Source organism: Oryctolagus cuniculus, chromosome 1 (assembly GCF_051225735.1).
Source record: "Oryctolagus cuniculus isolate XC-2025 breed Fujian yellow rabbit chromosome 1, ASM5122573v1, whole genome shotgun sequence".
NCBI classification, from domain to species: domain Eukaryota; kingdom Metazoa; phylum Chordata; class Mammalia; order Lagomorpha; family Leporidae; genus Oryctolagus; species Oryctolagus cuniculus.
In genome coordinates this window covers 16,609,877-16,635,730 of record NC_142867.1, presented here as the reverse complement: position 1 = coordinate 16,635,730, position 25,854 = coordinate 16,609,877, and the positions used below count along the sequence as shown (strand labels likewise).

At 36.9% G+C, this 25,854-nt stretch overlaps 3 protein-coding genes across 3 annotated transcripts; all 3 read left to right on the top strand.

The window, feature by feature from the left end:
* The first annotated feature begins 2,544 nt into the window (after positions 1-2,544).
* LOC103351890 (olfactory receptor 1165-like) lies at positions 2,545-3,501 on the top strand. Its single transcript, XM_008272825.4, has one exon. The coding sequence runs from the start codon at positions 2,545-2,547 to the stop codon at positions 3,499-3,501; it is 957 nt and encodes a 318-aa protein (XP_008271047.3).
* An 11,187-nt stretch (positions 3,502-14,688) lies between these two features.
* On the top strand, positions 14,689-15,639 carry LOC100338799 (olfactory receptor 1165-like). The gene has a single exon (XM_002709119.3). The coding sequence runs from the start codon at positions 14,689-14,691 to the stop codon at positions 15,637-15,639; it is 951 nt and encodes a 316-aa protein (XP_002709165.3).
* Positions 15,640-24,575: 8,936 nt separating this feature from the next.
* Positions 24,576-25,556, top strand: LOC100339048 (olfactory receptor 1165-like). Its single transcript, XM_002709120.3, has one exon. The coding sequence runs from the start codon at positions 24,576-24,578 to the stop codon at positions 25,554-25,556; it is 981 nt and encodes a 326-aa protein (XP_002709166.3).
* Positions 25,557-25,854: the final 298 nt, after the last annotated feature.

The window sequence follows — 25,854 nt, the reverse complement described above, 5'->3', positions numbered from 1 at the left end:
ATGCAATAGCAACTTATGTGGTTGTAGGTAGTAATATGTGCAGTGCAATGTTATATGTTTCTACATAAATACTTAAACAAACAAACAAGCCAAGGGAAAAGATTAAAGCTGCAACTGTTGAGAGATGATTGGAGTAGGTATGACCTTTCTTGTTTTTTTTCCATGATTTTCAGAAATACACCTCTATATAGAGGTAAAATTTTTAAGATACAAATATCAAACTATGAATAATTTTGGGGATCTTACATTCTGTGTCACAGTAAAGATTTCCTCTCATTATCCTGTTTTTACCTCTTGACATGAGGATTCTCCAGGGACCCTGTCCCCAGAGTCAAGGAGTAGATATGAAGCACACAACATTTCCCCCGTTTCAGGATATGTCTGTTCCTTAAAGGGGTCTCTATGCTTGCTGTGAAATTTAAGGACAGTGGTAAAAGCATCACTAGTTGCTTCCTTTATTAAATTGCATTTTGAAGATCATTCACGGCCTATAAAGACATTGGAAAATATATAAGAAAAGTTTAATTTTGAACAGAAATTGTGCGTGCAGTTTAGTAATAATAGCAGGAGATCCACCAATAAAAAATGTGCTCCAGGAAAATTTTTCTTTTGGTGAGTTGTTTCAATGTGGAGCATCTTATCATTCTTTTACTAGATATATTAAAATCCTGGGCATTTTAGGGAATAAAACCTTTTGTGAGTTATGTGGAGCTCAATGGCTGGTGTGCATTTGAGATGATAGAGTTTATTTTCCTTTTTTCTAGGACTATGGGACTGAATTCCAAATGTTGTCCTTGAATGCTCTTAGGTGCACTTGTGGTTTTAGATGAAATGTTAAATATAAATTTATCCACATGGAAAGTAATTAATTAAGGAAAATAAACATATGCATACATACATATATAAAATTGCAAACTATGACATACATATTATAAATAGTGTAATGCAAGGAAAATAGAGCAGGAGACAAACAATTACAATTGGTTGACCAGGAAAGTTTGCTTAGAAGATCTGTGTTACGTAGTTGTCCTTGAAATGTGACATGGTGTAACACATTAGAGGAGAACAGCTGCCATTTCAATGGATTAGAAAAAGTAAACGATTGCTTAATAGGATTCAGTTTAAAAGTATGGTTATAAATATATATATAAATAGAGTATTGTATTTAGCGACAAAAATGTACCTATTACTTGGTGATATTATAAAAATCCCAATAGAAAAAAATTTTGTTTTGATGTATTTTATGCTACAATGCTGTTAAAAATACTTAAATTATGGTTCTCAAAGCTAAAGATATGTTTGATTTTATCATACACCAGGAGAGACCCTTGTATCTAGGTAAAAATTGGTGATGGTAGGAGGAAAAGTGAAGTTTTGCAATTTCTTCCACATATTTCCTTACTTACTTTCCAGGAGCCATAAACAGAGACTATATAATTTTACAAGAAAGTGTGAAAATGATGCATTATTGTGAAATCAATGGCATTTGAATTTTGAAATTGAAGGTTAAATTTAAAATTAAAAGGAGTCAAGTATATAAACACCTGGTTTATTTATTTTTCTTTTTCAATGTTGTAAATATTTATGCATTTAATTCACTCACTCTCAGTAATCTTGCCAGAAGTTTAACCCCAAACAATACCATGCCAAAGCCAAAAGCCAGGAGTTTTTCTGGGTCTCCCATGGGAAACAGGAGCCCAAGCACTTGGACCGTTCTCTGCTGCTTCCCCAGGTGCCTTAGCAGGGAGCTGGATCCAAAGTGTAGCAGCTAGGAATAGAACTGGCATCCATATGGGATGTTGGTGCTACAGGTGGCAGCTTAACCTGCTAAGACACAACGCTGACCCTGTGTAGATACTTTTAAGTAGACATTCTATGAGTCTTCTATAATGGAATATACTTAGGGTAGGTAAAAATTCAATACATCAGAACTAAGAATGTCTGACAATACATTCTCTGCTTCAACTTTACTATGATTGTATTTATGTATTAAAAATGCTTAACTTTCCCAAGGTCTGATCATATGATTACTATGATCTGTTCATTAATTCCAATACAGTTGTATTTATCATGGCAATTTCAATGCTTTAAGTAGCACACACATTTATAGATAACTGTATAAACTAATAAGATTAATAAGCACTATTTTTTTCTAGATAAGGAACCTAACATACTGGATGCTAAGGTTAATTATTCATTATGAAGAAGACAAAAAATGATCAAGAAAGACCCCAAGGTGAAGGAGAGTACTCGGAAACATACATGGACCATGTTTGTCTTCATTGGTTTACAGCCTGTCTTTCCTGAGTCTCCCCCCGACCCATCTGCCCAGTTTTACTGTTCAGCTTTTTCTCTTCCTATTCTTTCCTCCTTCTCTGCTTTCTCTCCCTGTTTCCCTCCCTCCCTCCCTCTCTCCTTACCTCTCTCCCCCTCTTCCATCCTTTCTTTCTCTCAACTCTTTCTTTACTTCCTTTCTTCCTCTCTCCCTTTCTCCCCTCCTCCACACCTCTCCCCTCTCTTCTTTTCCCTTTTAAGTGAAAGGCAATGAAGGTGAATGAGGGAAATCTGAGCACCGTGAGCACCTTCATCCTCTTGGGCTTCTCAGAATACCCACACCTCCAGGCACCACTGTTCCTGGTGTTCCTCCTCATCTACACAGTCACTCTTCTGGGAAACTTGGGCATCATTGTGGTCACAAGGATCAATCCCAAACTTCATACACCCATGTACTTTTTCCTCAGCCATCTATCCTTTCTGGATATGTGTTATTCCAGTGTATTCACACCCAAATTGCTGGCAATCCTGGTTGTGGAAGACAGAACCATCTCCTTCGAAGGATGCATGACTCAATTTTTCTTCATCTGTGCTTTTGTGATCACAGAAATGTTCATGTTGGCAGTGATGGCCTACGACAGGTTTGTGGCTGTTTGCAAGCCCCTGCTCTACACAGTTGCTATGTCTCAGAGGCTCTGTGCTCTCCTGGTGGCTGGGACTTACACCTGGGGTGGACTCTGCTCGCTGACACTCACGTACTCTCTGTGGGAGCTCTCCTACTGTGGATCTAACGTCATCCACCACTTTGGCTGTGAGTATTCAGCCATCCTCTCTTTATCTTGCTCAGACCCCTCCTTCAGCCAGATGGCGTGTTTCATAATTTCGACATTCAACGAGACATGCAGCCTCCTGATCATCCTCGCTTCCTATGTATTCATCGTAGTCACCATCGCCCAGATGCCTTCTAAGGGTGGACTCCGGAAGGCCCTCTCCACCTGTGCCTCCCACCTGACTGCCATCTGCATCTTCCATGGGATCATCCTGCTACTCTACTGTGTGCCCAACTCCAAAAGCTCGTGGCTCCTGATCAAAGTGTCCACTGTGTTGTTTACAGTCATGATTCCCATGCTGAATCCCCTGATCTACAGCCTCAGGAACAAAGATGTGAAGGAGACAGTCAGGAGATTAATCACCTCCCGGCTGTATTCTCACTCAATGAAATTTTAAAAGATATGTTTATTTTTGTCCAAATATGTGTGTTTTTTATCTTCATTGTTCTTGTTAGTTCTTCTTTATTTTAAGTGAATATTATTAATGTTTAATCAACGAAAGCTGTATTTGCCATTTTTGCTGGTCAGAATGCCTTTCAATTTTCGCCATAATGGGAGTCCATATATATAATAGAGTTAAAATGCATTTTAATTTACTTCACTTCAGGAGGTTTCAGAGAAATATGTTTTATACTTCTCACACCCACTCCAGACACTAAAAAGTCTGAAAAAAAGAAAATACTTCTCTATTCAGTTTATTTCTTATATTGTAGTTCAGCTTTAAGTTGTGTTTAATGAAAATGGACAGCTACTTTTACTTACTCCCTACTCAAATCATCATATCCAATTCTATGGAAACATGTGTGTTACCTCATCTTCCTCAGACCATGATTTAGATGACCAAGTGGCAGGTTAGTGAAATAGCACATGAACTCTTGGGATGATTTGAATGGTTCTTCAGGATGAACAAAGTCATTGCAGGTCAGCCTTGTACATCAGCATGTCATCTCTAAAATGGCAGTGAATTATTTCTACCTTCATGTAATCATACTTTAGTTGTTTGACAGTTATTCAGGTAGTTTTTATCAGGTACAGAAAAGCATGCAAATATGAAATTGGCCACTGTGACGAAAAGATCATACTTGTAGATCCAGAAAAGGAAGAGGCGTGACATGCTCCATAGGACAACGCAGAGGGAGAGAGAGTAGGGGAAATGTGAATAAGAACCTTTATTGTGGTAACTGTGAGAGGGAATCGGTGGAGTAGTATAAGTAGATTTAGCATAAACAGGTTTTAATAATGATAACAAGCAACAGTGTATTGAGGTTTCCTCTAAATCTCTCTAGTATTTGGCCATAGGTATGATTATGGAAGGTGGATAATGGCTGGGCATTTTAGAGTTTAGTAAAGGTGGTGATCTGGGGCATGGTTTGCCAGCTCTAAGATATACCAACACCTGGGAGAGACTGGCTTTACAGGGACACCATGGACTTAACATGCCAAAGCATCAGATTATAGAATATTAAAAACCTGCTTAATGCATTTGCCTAGACTTCTCCCATGTTTTGTAAGCAATAGCCCTAACTCAGAAGGCAGAAGTGAAAACATGATACTGAAATATTGTATTAAAATAGCCTCAAGCTGCCGGCACCGCGGCTCACTAGGCTAATCCTCCGCCTTGCGGCGCCGGCACACCGGGTTCTAGTCCTGGTCGGGGTGCCAGATTCTGTCCCGGTTGCCCCTCTTCCAGGCCAGCTCTCTGCTGTGGCCCGGGAATGCAGTGGAGGATGGCCCAAGTGCTTGGGCCCTGCACTCCATGGGAGACCAGGATAAGTACCTGGCTCCTGGCTTCGGATCAGCGCAGTAAGCCGGCTGCAGCGCACCGGCCATGGTGACCATTGGAGGGTGAACTAATGGCAAAGGAATACCTTTCTCTCTGTCTCTCTCTCTCTCACTGTCCACTCTGCCCGTCAAAAAAAAAAAAATAGCCTCAAGCTTCCATTTGTGGGCTCTCTTGGTTTCTCATCTAGGATAAGAAATCAGTCATGTTTTGGTCTTCCCTTTAGAAAAGCCCACAGTACAGGAACAGATTCTGCAGGTTTACAGCCTGTAAGTAACTGAGGCCTGCCAACAGCTTGTCAGTGACATTGCAGGTGCACTCTCCATGCCTTCAGAGCATTGAAATTACTGTTGCCCCAAGAGAAAATTTCACTACAATCTTGTGACAGCCAGAATCATGCAGTGAGCCACTCCAAATTCCTCACCCTCAGAAATGACTTAAAACAATATAGCTGCCTTACAATACTGTTTGAAGTCATTTGTAGCAATAAATATCTTGTAATAGCATTGAATGACTAATACACCAACCAGTCTCCTGCTTTCCAAACCATATTCTTGCCTGAGATTTTTCCATAAGGCTCAGTAGTTAGATATTCTCAAAGGCATTTCAGTTGGGGTACTTGAATGAATTCATCCAAACAAGCAGATCTCATTCAATGACATATGGGAGTTGGTGTAAAAAATAATCCCGGTCGTCATCAGTTCTCATGTGGGATAATCCTTAGGTATATTCTGTGCTGTTTTTAAGATTTCCCATGAGACTAACCTTTATTTCCTAAAGTTGTAACTGAATTGCCGAAGCAATTATTTAGTTTCCTTTTCATTTATATACATGACATGTATTTATGAAACTGTTTTTGACAAGGTTTAGTTTTTGAGTGGTATAATCTCTGCCTTATTACAGTTTTCTCAATAGAGAAAGTAATACATGAAATATTCATTGAAATATACTGTGAGATCCTTCTACTGCTTTTAGGTCTGTATTTTTTTTTTTTTACTACTAAGCAGGAGCATATTTGGAGATCATTAATCTTGGCAAAACATTCCTCAGTAAATGAATTACTCAAGTGCTTCTGTATTTAGGTGAGTTTAAGTTATTCTTTTAGTCTGTTTATAAGTAAAATATTGAGTTAGAATGATGTGTGCAGGAAACAAACACAGCTATGTGTTGAAGTGCCCCCAAAACATACTTAGCTCAACACAGAGCCTATACTCTTGTTTCCAGATTCGGTCTTAACTTCGTGCCTCGATAGATATTGTATGCCCAGAAATAAAACCAAAGTTATGGTAAATATGAAATTTCAAAAGTTGAGCCTTATGTATTAGGTTCCTATAATCTCCGAGTAGGTGAATGATGGTGACAATTAAATCTAAATGGTAATATGCTGTATATGATAATTATGTATTAAAATCACGAATGTGTATGAAACAAGGAAGAATCAATGGGTAATTTTTATAACAGTAGATGGCAAACTTAAACCTATTGAGAGTGAGAATAGCAGGAAAATAAACTTTTAGCAAGTGGGCTTGTGCTAAAAAGCAGTTGATCACATCTTTCATGAGAAGAGAAGAATGCAGTGGTGTTAAGATGGTTGGATTCTAGATCGGGGCAATTGTAGGCAAACCAAGCTGAACAATGGATTCTCAATGCGCTCACTATAAAGATATTTGGAATACTTGAAGTTACTGACTGCCAAAAAAAAAAAACAAACAGAAAATTGTTCACAATGTGTCAGAGAGAATTTCAAATTTACAGGAGTGGGAATGGAAAATATGTTCACAAGATGGCATTGGAAAAAACAATAATAACTTCCCAGGATATGCAAGAATAAGCAAAAGTTTCATATAAGCAGCACGACTGAGGTAGCTATTTTATAAATATTTGTGACATTTGGGTGTTAACTCTGGGCTAAATTTATCAGTTAGCCATCAGACTACATGTCTGTCTGTATATCATCCACCAAGTACCATTTGGTGAATGGACTTTGTTGAAAACTGGGTCACCATAGACTATTCCAACAATAAAAACATACTTCAAGTTACTCTATTAATTTCACCTGTGAACATTTTAGGAGTCAAAGCAAACAATATGGCTAAGCATGAAATCAAGGATTCTGGAAGTTAACTTCTTGTAGAACTGCAAAATCACAAGAGAACAGTCAAGGGTACAGGGAGAAGTCATGAATGAAGCTCAAAATCTATTAAAAATGATGAAAGTGTTTGCCTCTTTGATCACATTTTCCGTGCTAATGCCATAATACATTATTATAGATAACATGAATCATGGTTGTGATGGATATTATTCAAGCTTTCCAATAATTATAAGCCATTTAATTTCATTAACCATAATGCTAGCTGATATTATGCAGCACTTACCTTAGCTCCTCATGTCTTGCCAGTCTTCACTAATATTTATCATCAGAGATTAGGGGGAAGACATCAAAATGTTATAATTTCAGTCCAAATTATCATGTGTTACTTGTATTCTTCTAAGCTTAGTTTTAGTTCCAAATAAAAATTGGATGACTTTTACTATAATTCTTTACACTAATCATTTGTCTTGTGTAATTTACTCTTTAGGTATAAATAAGAACATCCTCAATTTACATACTGTATCACAATAGCATTAATGAATTTGCTTAAATTTTAAATTTGTCCACCAGAGGTTGGAATTCATTGCTCCAGTCAAGTATATTAAAATGTGTATGTGTGTGGTGAATGTGTGCACTTTATGTGTGCATATATGAAACATTTAACAAGGCTATTTAGGAATATGAAAGGACGCTAGAAATTTGATCAAATATTTTGAGATATTTTGTCTATTCAATACAATTTCTAGCATACAATTAGGATGTAACATTTTAAACACATATCAATTTTTACAGTTATGTAAATTATAATTTGTTTTTATTGGAAAATAAAAACAAAACAAATTAAATGAATTTCTTTAACACAGAAGAGAATGTTCTTTGTCTTGGCAAATGCTGTAAATATGCAGTTTATTTACAAAATATAATGCATTTTTCCCACAAATTATCAAGTTGCACATTCAATCTGAAAATAAATGCATTTTTGAGAATATAAACTAGTTCGTGCATGATCACATCTAATGATGGCCATAAGATATTTGTGTCTAAAAGTGAACTTGCATATCATTCTTTTAGACTTTTGGGTGTAGGAGGCATAAATGTGGCATTTTTTTTTCCCATGAAGAGCTGTGGCTGGACACTTGCTGAAAACATCTATGATACTAAAGGAAGTTATACAGCCTAACTGTCACATCATAATGGAGTAGTGATTATAAAAATTGATTTGTATAACATTACATAATTCTCAAATTATATATTACTTTGACTATATAAAGGATTAGCTATTGTACTGTTGTCGGACATATTTTGCTATATGATTATATTATGATTTTCCTCTATCCAATTTTTTCTTGTTGTTAAATGCAATAAGATAAGTGTCCTAATAAAAAAAGTGGGAACATTTCTTTCCCATGCGGTCATTTACAATTAACATCTCCTCTTCTTTTTACCTCTTTATGTAATGCACAATTCCACTTCTCTATTGAAGCGGCAGTAGTCTGAGTTACTGAATTTAAAACTGTATTCAAGTCTTGAAAATTATGCTTAATGAAATCCAATGTTGAAATGAAACAATACATTGGAGAAAGAAAATGAGTTAGTAGCATATGCACAGATAACAACAAAAACAGCATTCCTTTCTGGAAAACATGATTTGTTGCATTGGAATTTAGAGCTGTAAGATAGTAAGACAAAGAATTATGTTTTTTTATAATAGAACTTGTTGCACAAAATGTTCTTTCAGGCACATAGACTTCAAATCCGTTTAAAACTTTAGGTTTGGCTTATATACCATAACTGAGATAATTATAAAATAAAAAGAAAAGGGGAAAATGTTCTATTGCTCAATGATATGTTTTAAAGCAAATACCACCTCATATGTCCTGATATAGGTAAGCTCTAGAATATTCCAAAGAAATGTTTATTTTTCACCCACTATCCCCTTTTACAGTAGATTGTACTTGTAATTTTAAACTTTAATTAGTTGCTTAATTTTAGCCTACCAATTTATCTAATTCTTCTGGTGCTATCTACACCAGAATTTCCAGGTCTTTTAAATAATCTTTATAATTTGTATGCTGCTACATGATGTGTATGACTCATGTTTTCCTGGTTAGCAACCAGAGTAGTGGTATTTTGTTGGGTCAATATTTGACAACATTTTCTGTCTTCCCTTTAATGTGCTATACATGATTAGATATAGGGATCACATTCGATGGATTTAAAATATCAGTGTTATGACCTGTACAGCTATACTGGAAAGCATAGCTGGATCTACAAAAAAAAAAAATCCTGATGTGTATTATTTCCTATTTTTCCAAGCCTCCAGCTGAAATGATATTTAGAATATAATAGAGAGTTTAAGATGTTGAATGTAATAACATTTATAGTACAATGATATGTGTATTTGTAGATAAATACATGTGTAAATATCTAAGCAGAGTGAAACACTAAAAACATCAACTATATTATGATGAGGTTATTGAATAGATGTGACCATGTATTGTTGTGTTTTTTTTTCATGATTTTCCAAAGTGCAGCCTCCATAAAGAGAAAAGTTCTTTTTGAGATATGCAGCTCAAAATATTAATAATTTTTGAAGAAGTTATTTTTGATATCACAGGATAGGGGATTTCTTCTAATGTCTCTTGACATTAAACCCTCAGGATTCTCCAGGGACTCTGTCTCCAAAGTAAGCAGCAACATGTACAACACATGTTCATAGGATATATTTTCAAGATCTCTCTCTTCCTTAAGGCAGTCTCTGTACTTCCTCCAAATTTTCTGGTCAAGGGGGAAAGCATCACCAGTTGCCTTATTTATAAATTGCAGCTTGTAATTACCACTCTCTGCCTATAAAAGCATTGGAAAGTATATAAGAAACATTTGATTTTGAGAGAGACTGTGCATGCAGTTTGTGAAAAACAGCAAGGGAGTCATCACTTAAAACATCAATGGGAAAGGATGGCTTTTGGTGAGTCACGCTGGACATGTTTTCATTCATTTTTTTAAAGATTTATTTAATGTATTTGAAAGGCAGTGTTAGAAGTGGATAGATAAGAGTAGGGGGGAAGAGAGAGAGAAATCTTTCATTTACTGGTAACACCCCAAATGGCTGCAACAACCAGAGCTGTGCTAAGCCGAAGCAAGGAGCTAGGAGCTTCTTCTGGATTTCCCATGTGGCTGCAGTGGCGTCTTCCAAGACCTTGGACCATCCTCTGCTGCTTCCCAGGCTTATCAGCTGGGAGAGGATAGGCAGTGGTTCAACGTATTTCCCCACAGGCCAAACCCATTCTATTCTTACATGAGGTGTGTTGAAACCCAGCATGTCCAGGGAAGAAAAACCTTTGAATAGTTCAACAAATGTGAATTTGAGTTGTTAAAGTGTATTTTCATTGTTTCTTTGACTGGAGTACTGAATTCAAATTTCAGTCATTAAATGCTGTTAGAAGCACTAGCAATTTTAAATGAAATGCGAAATGTTAAGTTTACCCTTATGGAATGTATGGAATTCAATAAAAATAAAGCAAAAGACACAGTAAAATACAAATATAAAGTGCAAAATATACTATACATGTTATAAATAGTGTGATAGTGCAGATTAGAGGAAAATAGGCAGGAGAAAAAAGTGGCATGTGATTGAAGGAGAAAGTTTTCTTGGAGAGCTATGTAAGATACTTGCCCTGAAAATGTAATCCAGTACCATGCATAAGAGGAGAAAAGGGGCCATTTAGATTTGAATTAGAATAAGTAAATAACTATTTTTATATAAAGAATACAATTTAAAAATACTGATATGACCAAACATCATTTCTTTTTAGTGACAACAATTATGTGCTTTATGTGGGGGTATTATCGAAATCCAATTAGGAAAATTTCAGTTTGTTGCAATTTGTAATAGAATGCTGTTAAATACCACTGGAATTACTGTATTCAAAGTTAAAGGAACACTGAATTTTGGTATGATAGATTAGTTGGGAACTTGTATCCAGCTAAAGTTGATGATGGTAGGAGGAGAGAGGAAGGGGCATATTGCAATTTCTTTTTCAGTTCTTCTGACTGACTTTCCAAGAGTCATAGCTTAAGACTACAAAAGTAAAAAAGAAAGCAGAAGACCATGATTTGAAAGCAGTAGGAAAATGAGATAAGATATCATTGTGCATTTAATGTAATTCTGAACTGAAAATGGATAATTTAATCTTAAATCAAAAATAGTTAAGGGTTATAAACTCTTGGGCCAGTTATTTTTCTCTTTTAATTTATGAATGTGGATGTAGCTGATTCATTTAATCAACCCCAGTATATCTTCCTAGGTACTGAGTTAATTATTTGCAAATAATTCTACAACCCTTTGCCAAATATATCAAATAACATTATTGCAAAAATAATGCATAAATAATGTTATTTCACATATTCACATATCTGTTTTATTTATAAACCACACAACATGTAAGATATAGACTTTGGGGCTGAGGTTATCGCACAGCAAGCTAAGACGCCACCTGTGATACTGTCCACGTTGCTCCTCTTCCAATATAACTCCCTATTTACGTGCCTGAGAAAATGCAGATAACAGCCCAAGTACTTGGGATCCCTGCCGCTATGTGGGAGAGTTGAATGGGGTTACAGGCTCTTGGCTTCTGTCTGGCCGAGCCTAGCCATTACTACCATTTGGGTAGTGAACCAGTAGATGGAAGATCTCTCTCTCTCCCTGCCTCTTCCTTCTCTGTAACTCTGCCTTTCAATGACATAAAATAAATGGTCACGATGGCTGGGACTGGGCCAGACTAAAGCAGCAGTCAGGAGCTTCATTCAGCTCTCTCACATAGGTGCAGGTACCCAAAGATGTGGGACATCTGCTGCTGCTTTCCCAGCAGAAGTAGGGAGCTGTATATGAAGTGGAGCAGCCAATATTCGATTCAGTGACCATCTGGGATGCTGATGTTGCAAGCAGTGGCTTAACCTGCTATGCCACAATGATGGTTCTAAAATAAATCTTTCAAAAGCCCAGCAAAAGTGATTATCTAGCAAAAAGCATGAGGATTTCAAAAGTTCTTGAAAATATTAGCAAGTCTATGTTGTGAAAGAGAACGTAGCAGCCTTTTTATTCTTTGAACTCCAAAAATAAAAATATAAAATTTCAGCCCTGACAATTATGTTTGTACTAATAAAGTATATTGTAATATAAGCATTTAAATATAAAGCCATTTAAAGTTAATACTAATAAAGCTTATTATGAGATAAGTAAATATAAAGTTGCTAAATATAGTAGCAAGGGAGGGAAAGAAAAAAGGATCATTAGATGTGAGAATATGAGCCTTGGTATAAGGTATTGACATTAGATAAAATGCATAGGAAAATAGTGAGAACTGTTACCATTTTTACTTCAACAAAATTCATTTTAATCTTGATTTAGAGTCTTTGAAAGGTCACAGAGTTACTATTAGGCTTTCATCATTCTTTACACAATCTAAAACCTTTAGTGATATAAGGGTTTAATCTAGTTTCCCTACAGTTGTAGTGTGTTGTATCTCAAAACTCTAAATCTGCATGAATGTGACTCAATAAAGCATAGTCCTTGATTTTAAAGACTTTTTTTTTTCTTTTTTTAAAATTTATTTGACAGGTAGAGTTAAAGACAGTGAGAGAGAGAGACAGAGAGAAAGGTCTTTCTTCCATTGGTTCACTCCCCAAATGGCTGCTACAGCTGGTGCTGTGCCGATCCAAAGTCAGGAACCAGGTTCTTCTTTCTGGTCTCCCATGCAGGTGCAGGAGCCCAAGCACTTGGGCCAGTCTGCACTGCCCTTCTGGGCCACAGCAGAGAGCTGGACTGGAAGAGGAGCAGCTGGGACTAGAACCCAGCGCCCATATGGGATGCCAGTGCTGCAGGTGGAGGATTAACCAAGTGAGCCATGGCGCCGGCCCCTAAAGTCCTTTTTAAAACCAATATACACAACTAAATCAAGTTCAAGAATGTCCTGCCCACTTTTGTATCTAATGAAAAGCATGATGGTATATCTGGTGCATTGTGTCTGAGATTAGTAGTAGTAGTTGTTTTGATATTAGGTCATTGTTTGCTGCAGACAAGTCTGAAAATTGTGCCAGTTTTCAAATATGTAGAAAGAAATAACATTTACCCATTGATTCTCCATATCAAGACAAAGAGAAGGAGAAAGAGACTTTCCATCTGCTGGTTCACTTCCCAAATGCCTGGAACACATGGGGTGCCTCAAGTCAAAGCCAGAGCCCAGCAACCCATCCACGCTTCACGCATGAGTGGCAGATGAGCAGATGAGCCATCATCTGCTACTTCCCAAGTGCATTTCTAGAAGCTGGATTGGAACTATGGAGGAGCTGGGGCTTGATACAGGCCCTCCAGTAGGGGATATGAGTGTTGGCTGAAACAGCTGCACCACAACCCTAGCCACAAGCTTCTCTCTCTCTCTCTCTCACTCTCTCTCTCTCTCTCACTCTCTCTCTCTCTCTCATTCATCCCAGATTTAATCATGAGATTTATAATTCAAACATATCTTGATTTGCAAAATGGAAACTTCATATTTTTGTTTTATGTCTTGTGGAGTGAAACAGCAAATGGTAGACACTTCTTTGTCTCTCCATCTCTCCCTCTCTTGTCACTTTGCCTTTAAAGTACATGAATATTTCTTTACAAAATGATAATTCTAGAATAAATAATAATATATTTACATGCTGCTATTTGTACATAGATGAGATCTGGAACAATTTTTTAACCATAAAATCTACCGTTACTTATGGCTAACATACCTATGTTTGTTCCATGAAAAAAATTGTGTTTGGTTGTTTTGTGTGACTGTTGTTTTCATTAATTCCACATATCCCAGGCTTCATAATCGTTAACAATAAATGGTGTTTTCATTTTTTTCTGCACAGAATGTTCTGTAAACTGACTGCACAACCAGCAGAAGAGAATCAATGGGAAGCGTTTAAGAATATCTCCAAGACACTCCTCAGGGTAGAATTTTATATCACAAAGCATTTTGAGTAATATAAATGCTCATATATGTGTGCATATTTAGAGAAAGCAGTTACTAGTGAATTTCTGATCAGACTCTGAAGTACACATTCTAAGAGTCTTTCTTAATGGGACATACTTAGAGTGCAAAACTTAGATAAACATTTAAAATATAACTGGGAATTTCTGGCAAGGTACATTCTCCATCCACAACTTTACTATGCTTTTATTTATTTGTTAAAAATATTAAATTTCCAAAGAATTTTTCTGCCATGATCATATGATGACTATAAACTGCTTCTTGCTTTTCTGATTTGGCAATGCCTTTGTTGTAATACAAGTATATTTATTGTGGAGCAAAAGCTCCAAGTATCACATACATTTATACATAGTATACAATTATGAGTGAGCATTATTTTAAAGTTTTTCCCCATAAGAAATCTCAAGTACCAAAAGATAATGCTAACTACCCAAAACAAACAAACAAACAAACAAAAGTAAGTTTTCAAGAAAGGCTCCAAAGGGAACCAGAGTGCTCAGAAATGCAAACTATGTTTGTCTTCACTGGTTTACATCAAGCTTATTATTAGAACTGCAAGCCAGACTTCTTAGTTCTGCTGCTCAATCGTTCCCTCCACCCCCATTCCTATGTTCCCTTCTCTTCCCTTTCTTCCTTCCCTCTTTTCCTTCCTTCCTTCCTTTATTTTCTTTCTTTAAATTGAGGGGCATGGTACTGCATAAGGGGAATCTGAGCACCGTGAGCACCTTCATCCTCTTGGGCTTCTCAGAATACCCACACCTCCAGGCACCACTGTTCCTGGTGTTCCTCCTCATCTACACAGTCACTCTTCTGGGAAACTTGGGCATCATTGTGGTCACAAGGATCAATCCCAAACTTCATACACCCATGTACTTTTTCCTCAGCCATCTATCCTTTCTGGATATGTGTTATTCCAGTGTATTCACACCCAAACTGTTGGCAATCCTGGTTGTGGAAGATAGAACCATCTCCTTCGAAGGATGCATGACACAGTTTTTGTTTGGCTGCACATTTGTGATCACAGAAATGTTCATGTTGGCAGTGATGGCCTACGACAGGTTTGTGGCTGTTTGCAAGCCCCTGCTCTACACAATTGCTATGTCTCAGAGGCTCTGTGCTCTCCTGGTGGCTGGGACTTACACCTGGGGTGGACTCTGCTCGCTGACACTCACATACTCTCTGTGGGAGCTCTCCTACTGTGGATCTAACGTCATCCACCACTTTGGCTGTGAGTATTCAGCCATCCTCTCTTTATCTTGCTCAGACCCCTCCTTCAGCCAGATGGCGTGTTTCATAATTTCGACATTCAACGAGACATGCAGCCTCCTGATCATCCTTGCTTCCTATGTATTCATCGTAGTCACCATCGCCCAGATGCCTTCTAAGGGTGGACTCCGGAAGGCCCTCTCCACCTGTGCCTCCCACCTGACTGCCATCTGCATTTTCCATGGGATCATCCTGCTACTCTACTGTGTGCCCAACTCCAAAAGCTCGTGGCTCCTGATCAAAGTGTCCACTGTGTTGTTTACAGTCATGATTCCCATGCTGAATCCCCTGATCTACAGCCTCAGGAACAAAGATGTGAAGGAGACAGTCAGGAGATTAATCACCTCCCGGCTGTCTTCTCACTCGATGTAGTTATAATAGTTATATGTATGTATTTATGTCCAAATTATGTCCACTTTTTCAATCTGCATTGTTTATGATAGTTGATCTTTTTTAAGTGAATACATTAGCTTTTATATGCATAAATCTTGTCTGCCATATTTAGTATCAGAATGTCTTATGGATATCTTTATAATATAACTATTTTTTTTGACAGGCAGAGTGGACAGTGAGAGAGAGAGACAGAGAGAAAGGTCTTCCTTTGCCGTTGGTTCACCCTCCAATGGCTGCTGCTGCCAGTGCGCTGTGGCTGGCACACCACGGTGATCCGATGGCAGGAGCCAGGTACTTATCCTGGTCTCCCATGGGGTGCAGGGCCCAAGTACTTGGGCCATCTTCCACTGCACTCCCTGGCCACAGCAGAGAGCTGGCCTGGGAAGAGAGGCAACCAGGACAGAATCGGGCGCCCCAACTGGGACTAGAACCCGGTGTGCAGGCGCCGCAAGGCAGAGGATTAGCCTAGTGAGCCGCGGCGCCGACACCTATAATATAACTTTTGTGAATAATACAGGATGATTGAAATAGGAACATCTATCATAATTTCCTCCTCAGATACTATGGAAGTTAGAATACAAAAGAATAAGCATGCATTCAGTTTTTTGTCACTTATGGTTTAACTTGAAGTTTTTAATAAAAATGTCACAAACACAGGTGATCACCAAGTGCACTTTTTCCATAATTAATTCATCATTACCAAACTTTTTCATTCAGCAATTCTACAAATAAAAATTAACCTTTTTTTTGTTTCACATCAAGCATTTCAAAATGTATGTTATGTATTTAAATGGCAGACCAGAGAGAGAAACAGAGATCGTCCACCCCAGTAAAGTATCTATTAAATATTCTGCAGAGGACAATATGGGAAAATAGCTTTTAAATGGAAATCTCATATTTGGAAATATTATTTTAAATATTATATTTATATTCTTAAATTTTTCCAAATTTCATATTGGGCTATCTATTACAATATACTTGTAGCATGATACAAATAAATCATATATTTTCAAGTTTAAAAGAAAAGTTATTTTGGTTGGAGAATTCAGTTGAATTATAAGTTCTGAAGAATATTCAGTAATTGACTAATTACAATAAATGTGTAAGTGGTTGATAACCTTACTGCAAGAGAGATGCTGGAAATCTAGGAAAAAACACTATCCTTATTTTATTTTTAAATGATTTTTAAAGGTTTATTGTTTTGTTTATTTGAAAGACAGAGCAACAGAGAGAGATAGAGCCAGAGAGAGAGAGGGTCACTTTTCAATGACCGCAACAGACAGAGCTGAATTCATCTGAAGCTGGGAGCTTCTTCCAGGTCTCCCACGTGAGTGCAAAGGCCCAAGAACTTAGGCCATCTTCTGCTGCTTTCCCAGGCCATAGCAGAGAGCTGGATCAGAAGTGGAGTAGCCGGGACTCAAACTGTAGCCCATATTGGATGGTAGTGCTACAGGCCAAGGCTTTAACCCTCTGTGCCACATCACTATCTATTCATATTTTATTATAGAAAAAATCCCAAATGAAACTTAAATGTTTAAAATTCATGGCTTCTGATATTGATGGACTAGGTCATTTCCACAAAAGGTAAAACACAAAAGATACAACAAAATAATAATGGAAATTAATGTAAATTTCAATGAACAATACCAATTCACCAGCAGTTTCTTTTAAAGATTTATTTACTTACATGAAAATCAGAGAGAGAGAGAGAGAGAGAGAGAGAGATGGATCTTCCATCCTCTGGTTCACTTCCCAGATGGCCACAGTGGCCAAGGCAGAGTGCCAGGCTGAAGCTAGGTTCCAGGAGCTCCGTACAGGTCTCTGACGTGGGTGGCATGGCACATACACTTCGGCCATCTTCTGCTACTTTTCTCAGGCCATTAGCAGTGAGCAGGAGAAGAGGTAGAGCAGCTAGAACAAGAACTAGGGCCATATGGGATGCTGGATTTGCATGGGGTGGTTTTACCTTCTACACTACAATGCCAGCCCCTTCATCAGCAGTTTTGCAAAACAAAAGTCTTATGTCTTGAAAGAGAAAATAATAATTATCGCTGAAAATCAAGATAGATGGCTTGAAGCATGAATGTGGGTCTCCAGAATCTTAATTTTCCAGCGTAGTATCGTTGGAGTCCAGGAGATCCTGACTCTTGCTTTCATACTCACTTTGAGAAGATTTAAGAAGCACCCAGACAGCTACATATCAAGCTATGAAAGGGAGGCTTTGAATTGCTCTTTGCACTTGAGGAAGTGGTCTTTCTGATAAGCACAGCATCCCAAGATTACATTTTGATTGCCTTGAGTACTTCGACAGTGAATGTGTCTGTTGTAAACTTGGCTACACTTCTCACTGAGAAAGTCATATTTTTTTATCTACCTGAGGGGCAGAACCAGCTGTAGGCAGTAGAAAAATGGATTCATATTTTTCAAACAAACATATAGTAGGTCAAATACCAAGTTTAGGCAGGATTCTAGAGTGAGCAAAGTACCTGAAGCTGTATTGTGTGGTTTGGTTTCATTTCGGTTTGTTTTTTCTGGAGCTCTTTGCTGAAAGGCTGAGCTGCACATTCTATGGCCTCATAGTCATCCAGAGAAGAAGTCAGATTCAAGGAAAAATGCAGTTTGAGAGTTTGAGAAAACATTTCCTAGTCTGGACTGAGACCCTGGACAGATGGCCACGGGTTTTAGAACAATCAGAAGATAAATACTCTTCTCAATCTGAACCAGAGGTGTGACTCTTTTCAGTGGCTCTGGAAACATTAAGCCAGGACACTGATGAAAGTTGTACTAGACCACTTGTCTTCTAAATGCTTACTGGAAACAAGCAAAAAAAAAAAAACACATCCTGATAAATAATAAATCATTTGAAATTTCAAGCTAAATTCACTTGTGATATTTTGAACATAATATTTAGCACTCAATCAAAGTTAATCAAGCATTTTGAATATAGGACCACCTGAGGAAGATAAGCTTAAACACTATATAATAAAAAATAAAAATTAGAATTATTGAATTATAAACCCACCCTACATTCTATGATAGATAATGAAAAATTATATCTATATAAATAACTGGTTGATTGATTTATAAATAACTTATTAGAGGCATTATATAAATATACAGTAACTGAACTTAAGACTTTAATGAAACATTTTAACATTTTCTATGGTCTCATGGAAAATGATTACATCATGTAATACAAAGATGAAGAGAAATAGTACCCAGTTGAGAAGATATATCAGAGGAAAATACAATGAATCAAAGTGACACAAGAAAAAGAAAAATACACAGGTAAGGAACATAGAAGCTAAAAAGCGTGGGCTAATATATATTTACTTTGAGATTAAAAAATTAAGGATAAAAAATATTTAACGAGAGGATGATTGGAAATGTTCCTCAACTAGAGGAAAATATCAATGGACACACACAAATATGTGTATAGGATAGTAAAACTGTGGACAACGAAGCTAACAAAGAAAAAATTTCTTTTAAAGAAGAAAAGGAGGTGAGCATTTGGTGCAGTGGTTAAGATACTTGGGACTGTCATGTCTATTTGTTGGGGGTGGACCAGCGGGTGAAAGATCTCTGTCTCTCTCTCTTTCAAGTATATTATAAAAATAAGGAAAAAAATAAATATAGAAAATGAGCAAAATAAATACAAGTTATTCTTCAAAGAAGTGGTTAATTTGATAATTGATTTCCTATCAATTACAACGATAGGTGAATAGTGAAAAGATATCTTCAGTGATTTGAGAGAAAAACCTTCAAGTGTTAAAATATATACCCAATAAAAATATTATTTAGGAATTAAAGCAAAACTATTTTTCATATAATATGTTTGAAAACATTTATCTAATAAACTGATATAATCATAAATCTTTAAGTGTATCCTTCTCCAATTTCCAATAACTTTGCTGCAATAGAGGAGAAGTACAGCATGTATTCAACACATCTATTAATTGCCTTCCTGAAAAATATATATGCATCATGAGTTTTAATAAAAGTGGAAAACAATAGGACAAAACCTTAAAGAACATGAGCAAAATATCATATGGTTATGCAATATGATCCAGGGTTTTTTATTTACAAAACTGCAACACAGATGCACTCAAATAGGGAGTTTCCTCTTCATGAATTTTTGTAGTTTTATGTTTTTAAGAATGAATACATAGTACATTAAATTACAAGTGGATTATTATTCATATACAACAGGAAGATCATTGTATTAAATATGATTTATGGATTAGATGTTAGTTAGATCCTAAATTAGCAAGAAGGGACCCTATTCAAATTGCCTTGTTTTTAGCTCATAGCAAGCACACTACCAACATTCTCTAGGGGGTATAATTCCCCAAAGGCACTCAGTTACATATAAAATACACAATAATGATACCTAAATTTATTTTCTAATTCTGACTCACCCATGAGAGAGGGACTCTTTATGCTTCTAGACTTCATTCTTTACCATACAGTAAGAAAACTGTTGAGTTTCTTTAGCCTTTAGTAGCATATACTTGGGATGAAACCCCCATGACTAAATTGTAAACTAGAATGAGTTTCATAAAAAAAGTTTTAAAAAATAATTTTCACGAATTGTAATAATCAAGTCAAAGGAGCCTTCACTAAATACGTCTATAAAAGGTATCTAACTTCTTGTGGGTTACTAATCTAAATGCTACATCTTAGTTTTAATATAGGAACATTTGAAATCAGAAATAGAATCTTGGCAGAGAAATATTTGTGTTAGACTAGTTGTAGTGGTGTGGCAAGCACCTACTTTAGTTGTACATAAATATGCAGGATATTACATTCTGTTTTCTAAATCTTTAAGAATTTTGATATGAGTTTGACTTTGAACCTCATTAACCTAACCTTACTAGTATATATTAACATTGATCAGTTTGGTAGGTATGTAAGCAGTATGACTCATTCATTCTCAATTCTAAAAAGAAATCATTTAGAGAAAAGCACTTTTAAATATGTGAAGTCATGGAGAAATATTTGAAGATTTTAAAAATAATTGCCATTTTAAAGCCATGTAAGCATAAGCAAATCAGAGCCATGTTGCTTTGAAAACCAGATTAATAACCAAAGTTTTCTGGAAGGGTGTCGTCTGGAAAGTGACATTAAGAGGTGGCAGTGCTTAGAATTTGATGGAAAAGGCCATTGTAGTAGAAAGGTATACTTTGATAAAATCATCAAATTACAAAAGAAATATTTTGTGTGTGAAAGGTGAAACATGCTGGTGTGAGTAATGGTAAGTAGTAGCAGACGAGTGATGATGTGTAGTGAAATTAGAGAATATGAGCATCTCAGTGCATGTGTTAAGGTTTCAGATGCCTTCTAGAGAGGCTACATTGAAAGTTTTCATGGGCTTTGAGTACTATACAAAGTAAGAGTTAATGAAAATTAAATTAGAAGGGTTGGAATAGACAGCTTAACTGAAGATCTGTTGTTATTTAGCTGAGTAGATGGTAGTAGATGGGTGGTAGGTGAGGATAAAGATGGAAGTACATTGAATATCTTTCATTTCTGCCCTAACCAGACTTCTCATCCCTGAAACTGAGATGAAAAGTGAATTGGAGGAAAAAAGGGGAAAATCAAATGTATGTGCTAATGGATTGAGGCATTGGTGGGAATTTGTATCAGAAAGAAAAGAGGATGTGGTGAAGAAAGCTTTTTTTTTTTTTTATCTATTTCCTGTTCCCTATTTGTACCACTTTATACTTTGAAATTACAGATGATGCTATGATGCTTTATTTCAGGGTGGCTTGTGTTCACATATTTTAAATTCAAAATAAATCATCAAAAATAACATTAGGAAGAGGAGAATGAAAAAATAAACAGTTTTGAGTATTTGCACAATATAGGATACACTATTAGATGATTTGAAATCAGTATCTAATCAAATTGATTTGTTTGTAGAATAACAGCAATGGGAATAAAATAAATAACAAAATACATATAGGATTATGATATTTCTGTAGATAACCAGATGTGGTACAAAAAGCTTCAAAAACTTGTTGGAGCCATACCTTAATTTGGGGCTGAAGAAGAGTTTGAATTCAGAATGATGTCATCCAGAGTCTTAGATCTTTACAAAGTGTCATACATATTTTCAAGAAAATGCAATAAATGACTCAGCAGTAAGATTTGGTTAGCTATTAAAAACACTATTACTATGTGACACTGGGCTCCTCTGATAATAGTGTGGTAGGATTAGATGGAGACAATTAAAGGAATCATTTGTGCACAGAGAAAGGGGAAATACATCATGCACAAGAAGATTCAAACAGGACTTCAAATGCAGAAGTAGTAAATAAGACATTAATTTCATCAACATACAAAGAATATATGCTGAAGTTATAGTTTAGTGGCAACAAAGAAACAAGACTTCAGAATGTCAGTCAACTGAACATTACTTGCTTCTAGTATTTGATTACAAGTGCACTTCACAGAAAATAATGCACTTGGATTTCAGTAGTACATTCATTTCAAAGAAGACAATGTAACCATAGGTATTATAAATTTAAACTCAGTCCAAAAGAATCACTAAGCTGTATTTTGAAATTTAAGCACGTGAGAAACTTCCAAGAAATTTAGGAATACCTATTAGAATGGGTAAAAAAGATAAAGTAAGTATAACTATTGTTTTACTATATCTGATGGTCTTATCACAGTGATTGAACCTGTTCCACGCAATTTCAATGGACAGAATAAAAACCAGATAGAACTCTTTTTTAAAAAAAGGTTTATTTATTTATTTATTTATTTGAAAGGCAGTTACAGAGAGGTAGAGGCAGAGAGAGAGAGAAAGGTCTTCCATCCGCTGGTTCACTCCCCAAATGATCATAAGGCCAGAGCAGGGCAGATTGGAAGCCATGAGCTTTTTTAGGGTCTCCCATGCGGATGTAGGGGCCCAAGCACTTGGGCTAACTTCTACTGCTTTCCTAGGCCATAGCAGAAAGCTGGATTGGAAGTGGAGCAGCCAGGACTTGAATCAGCGACAAAATGAGATGCTGGCCCTGTAGGAGGCAGCTTTACCTGCTATGCCACTGCATGGGCCCCAGATAGAACTCTTTAGACACAGAAATATAAGAAGGGGAACTTGTTCTGAAGACTAAGAAGAAAGCATAGAAAAAGATAAAGATCACTTTGCATTTTTCAAAGTGGTGTTTGTCCTCATCCTAAGACTTTAGCTACTTGAGTTATCAAAATTCCAGCATACCAACCAGATTTTATGAAACTCAAATATTACAGCAACCCTAGCCTTCCTAACCTGCAGGAAGTTACCAAATCAAACAATTTCAACTTACGCATTTAAAAAGAAGTGATTTGTTCAACCATGAGCAACAACATAAGACACTTAAAATGTGCCATTCCGGGAGCTATGTGCCCTTGATATACGTCAGGGATTCTGTTTGTAGGACTGACTTCGAGAGTAAATTGTCTAAAATTTCCATTACTTAAATAGTTTTCCTGGTTATTAAGAGTTCATAGAGCATTGTTTAATGGAGGTGAAGCAAAACTTTAAGGCACTTTCCAAGGTGTGAATGATAGGATCATATCTACTTGTTAGTCCAAGCTGATAACCAAAGTTCAATTTTGTGCTTATCAGCATTGTATTTTATGTTTTGCCTAACAGACTTTTATCTAAAACATAAGAAAATGTTGACTTTTGTTATTGTTTAATTCCCTTTTTCTACTATTGCATATTTTATGGTCCATAATTGCAGAAAGTACAATATTGTTTTCCTTTAAATATATATATATATATAGACAAATAGACAGATAGGTAATATTTTATGTAAAAACAGCTACAATACAGTCCAAAGCCAGATGATAATTCTTTAAAAATTCAAAATCCCAAACATACTTTTTCAAGAGGCAATAGTTTGAGATTTTAGAGCCTTCAAAGATAGTCATTGACAAGAATATCATCATAAAACAAGTTTCATTATTAATAGACTTATTAACCTGAAGTTGGAACTGTCCCAATACGGCATTTTACGAACTTATGATTACAGAATAATATGAGGACTGCACAATATCATTTTTTTTTTGACAGACAGAGTGGACAGTGAGAGAGAGAGACAGAGAGAAAGGTCTTCCTCTGCCGTTGGTTCACCCTCCAATGGCCACTGCGGTTGGCGCACTGTGGTCGGCATATTGCGCTGATCCGAAGCCAGGAGCCAGGTGCTTATCCTGGTCTCCCATGGGGTGCAGGGCCCAAGCACTTGGGCCATCCTCCTCTGCACTCCTGGACCACAGCTGAGAGCTGGCCTGGTAGAGGGCAACCAGGACAGAATCCGGTGCCCTGACCTGGACGAGAACTCGGTGTGCAGGTGCCGCAAGGCGGAGGATTAGCCTATTGAGCCACGGCGCCGGCCACAATATCATTTAATTGCAGAAATTTATTTCTACTGCTTTCTTAAAAATAAGAAATACTTGTGGAACCATGATGTTAATATTCCCAGCATCTGGCTCCATCGAGTCATCTCTGTCGTAATCTATTCTATTGCTGTGAACTATGATGTTTTGCAGGTTCCTTTTCATTGCTTATTATCACTTGCCATATAGTTAACCTTAATTGGAATTCATACACTAGTAAATTCCTTGATATTTAAAAAAGGGAAAAGATACCATAAGCATGTAGCATGAACATATATGTGTATAATCTGTAAAATAATCTTTTGAGTTGACTACTAACATTTCTTCTTTCATAGATGAAGAAAATGTTTCATAATAGATAAAATGAATATCTCTCATTCAAATATTCTGAAAGTGAGCAAATCAGGAAAAAGACAAAAAATAAAGCATGAATTTCCATCTTGTATATCACACCAGCCTTGGTCATCTTTGGGAGCATATGTCTGAGCCATTACTTCTGCTATGTCTGCTGTAACTGGCTGCTCAGGATGAATTCTCTGAATACCTCCAACAGGAACAAAATGCAGGATGAGGGAAATCAGAGCAGTGGAGGCCCATTTCTCCTCTTGGGTTTCTCAGAATACCCAGACCTCCAGGTGCCCCTGTTCTTTGTGTTCTTGGTCATCTACATAGTTTCCGTGCTGGGAAACCTAGGTATGATTGTGACCATCAGGATTAATCCCAAACTCCACACTCCAATGTACTTTTTCCTCAGCCATCTATCCTTTCTAGATTTCTGTTACACCTCTGTGGTTACACCCAAACTGCTAGCACTCTTGGTTGTAGAAGACAGAACCATCTCCTTCGAAGGATGCATGACACAGTTTTTGTTTGGTTGCACATTTGTGATCACAGAAATGTTCCTGTTGGCAGTGATGGCCTATGACAGGTTTGTGGCTGTTTGCAAGCCCCTGCTCTACACAATTGCTATGTCTCAGAGGCTCTGTGCTCTCCTGGTGGCTGGGACTTACACCTGGGGTGGACTCTGCTCGCTGACACTCACATACTCTCTGTGGGAGCTCTCCTACTGTGGATCCAACGTCATCCACCACTTTGGCTGTGAGTATTCAGCCATTCTTTCTGTAGCCTGCTCTGACACGTCCCTCAGCCAGTTCATGTGTTTAGTTATTTCTACATTCAATGAGGTGTGCAGTCTTCTCATCATCCTCGCTTCCTATGTGTTCATCATAGTCACCGTCATCAAGATGCCTTCTAAAGATGGACTGCGAAAAGCCTTCTCCACTTGTGCCTCTCACCTGACTGCCATCTGCATCTTCCATGGGATCATCCTACTGCTCTACTGTGTGCTCCAATCAAAAAACTCATTGCTCTTCGTCAAAGTAGCAACTGTGTTTTATACCATTGTGATCCCTATGCTAAATCCCTTTATCTATAGCCTAAGAAATAAAGATGTGAAAGAAACTCTCAGAAAGTTAGTCTATGCCAAACTGTTTTCTCAGTCATTGTAAGTGCACACACACACACACACACACGCACGTACACACCCCACAAGTAGTTGTATTGCATGTTTTACGCATTGTAATCAGGCTCATTACTTTTTTCAGTAACTAGGATAAAATTTATTCATAAAACTGTTTAGATAATTTGCCTGTGTCCATGATCATTAAATATCATCATTCTTTAAAAAAATCACTTGTGGATAAAATGGAAGAAAAGGAGAAATAAAATTCATCTATGTTCCTCATTTGAATCCTACACATATGTCACCCTTGCTGAAGACCATTGTCTTCCTTTTGTTCTCACTCT

Excerpts from the sequence above, each read along its gene's own strand:
- LOC100338799 (XM_002709119.3), top strand. The coding sequence starts at position 14,689 with ATGGTACTGCATAAGGGGAATCTGAGCACCGTGAGCACCTTCATCCTC.
- LOC103351890 (XM_008272825.4), top strand. The coding sequence starts at position 2,545 with ATGAAGGTGAATGAGGGAAATCTGAGCACCGTGAGCACCTTCATCCTC.
- LOC100339048 (XM_002709120.3), top strand. The coding sequence starts at position 24,576 with ATGAATTCTCTGAATACCTCCAACAGGAACAAAATGCAGGATGAGGGA.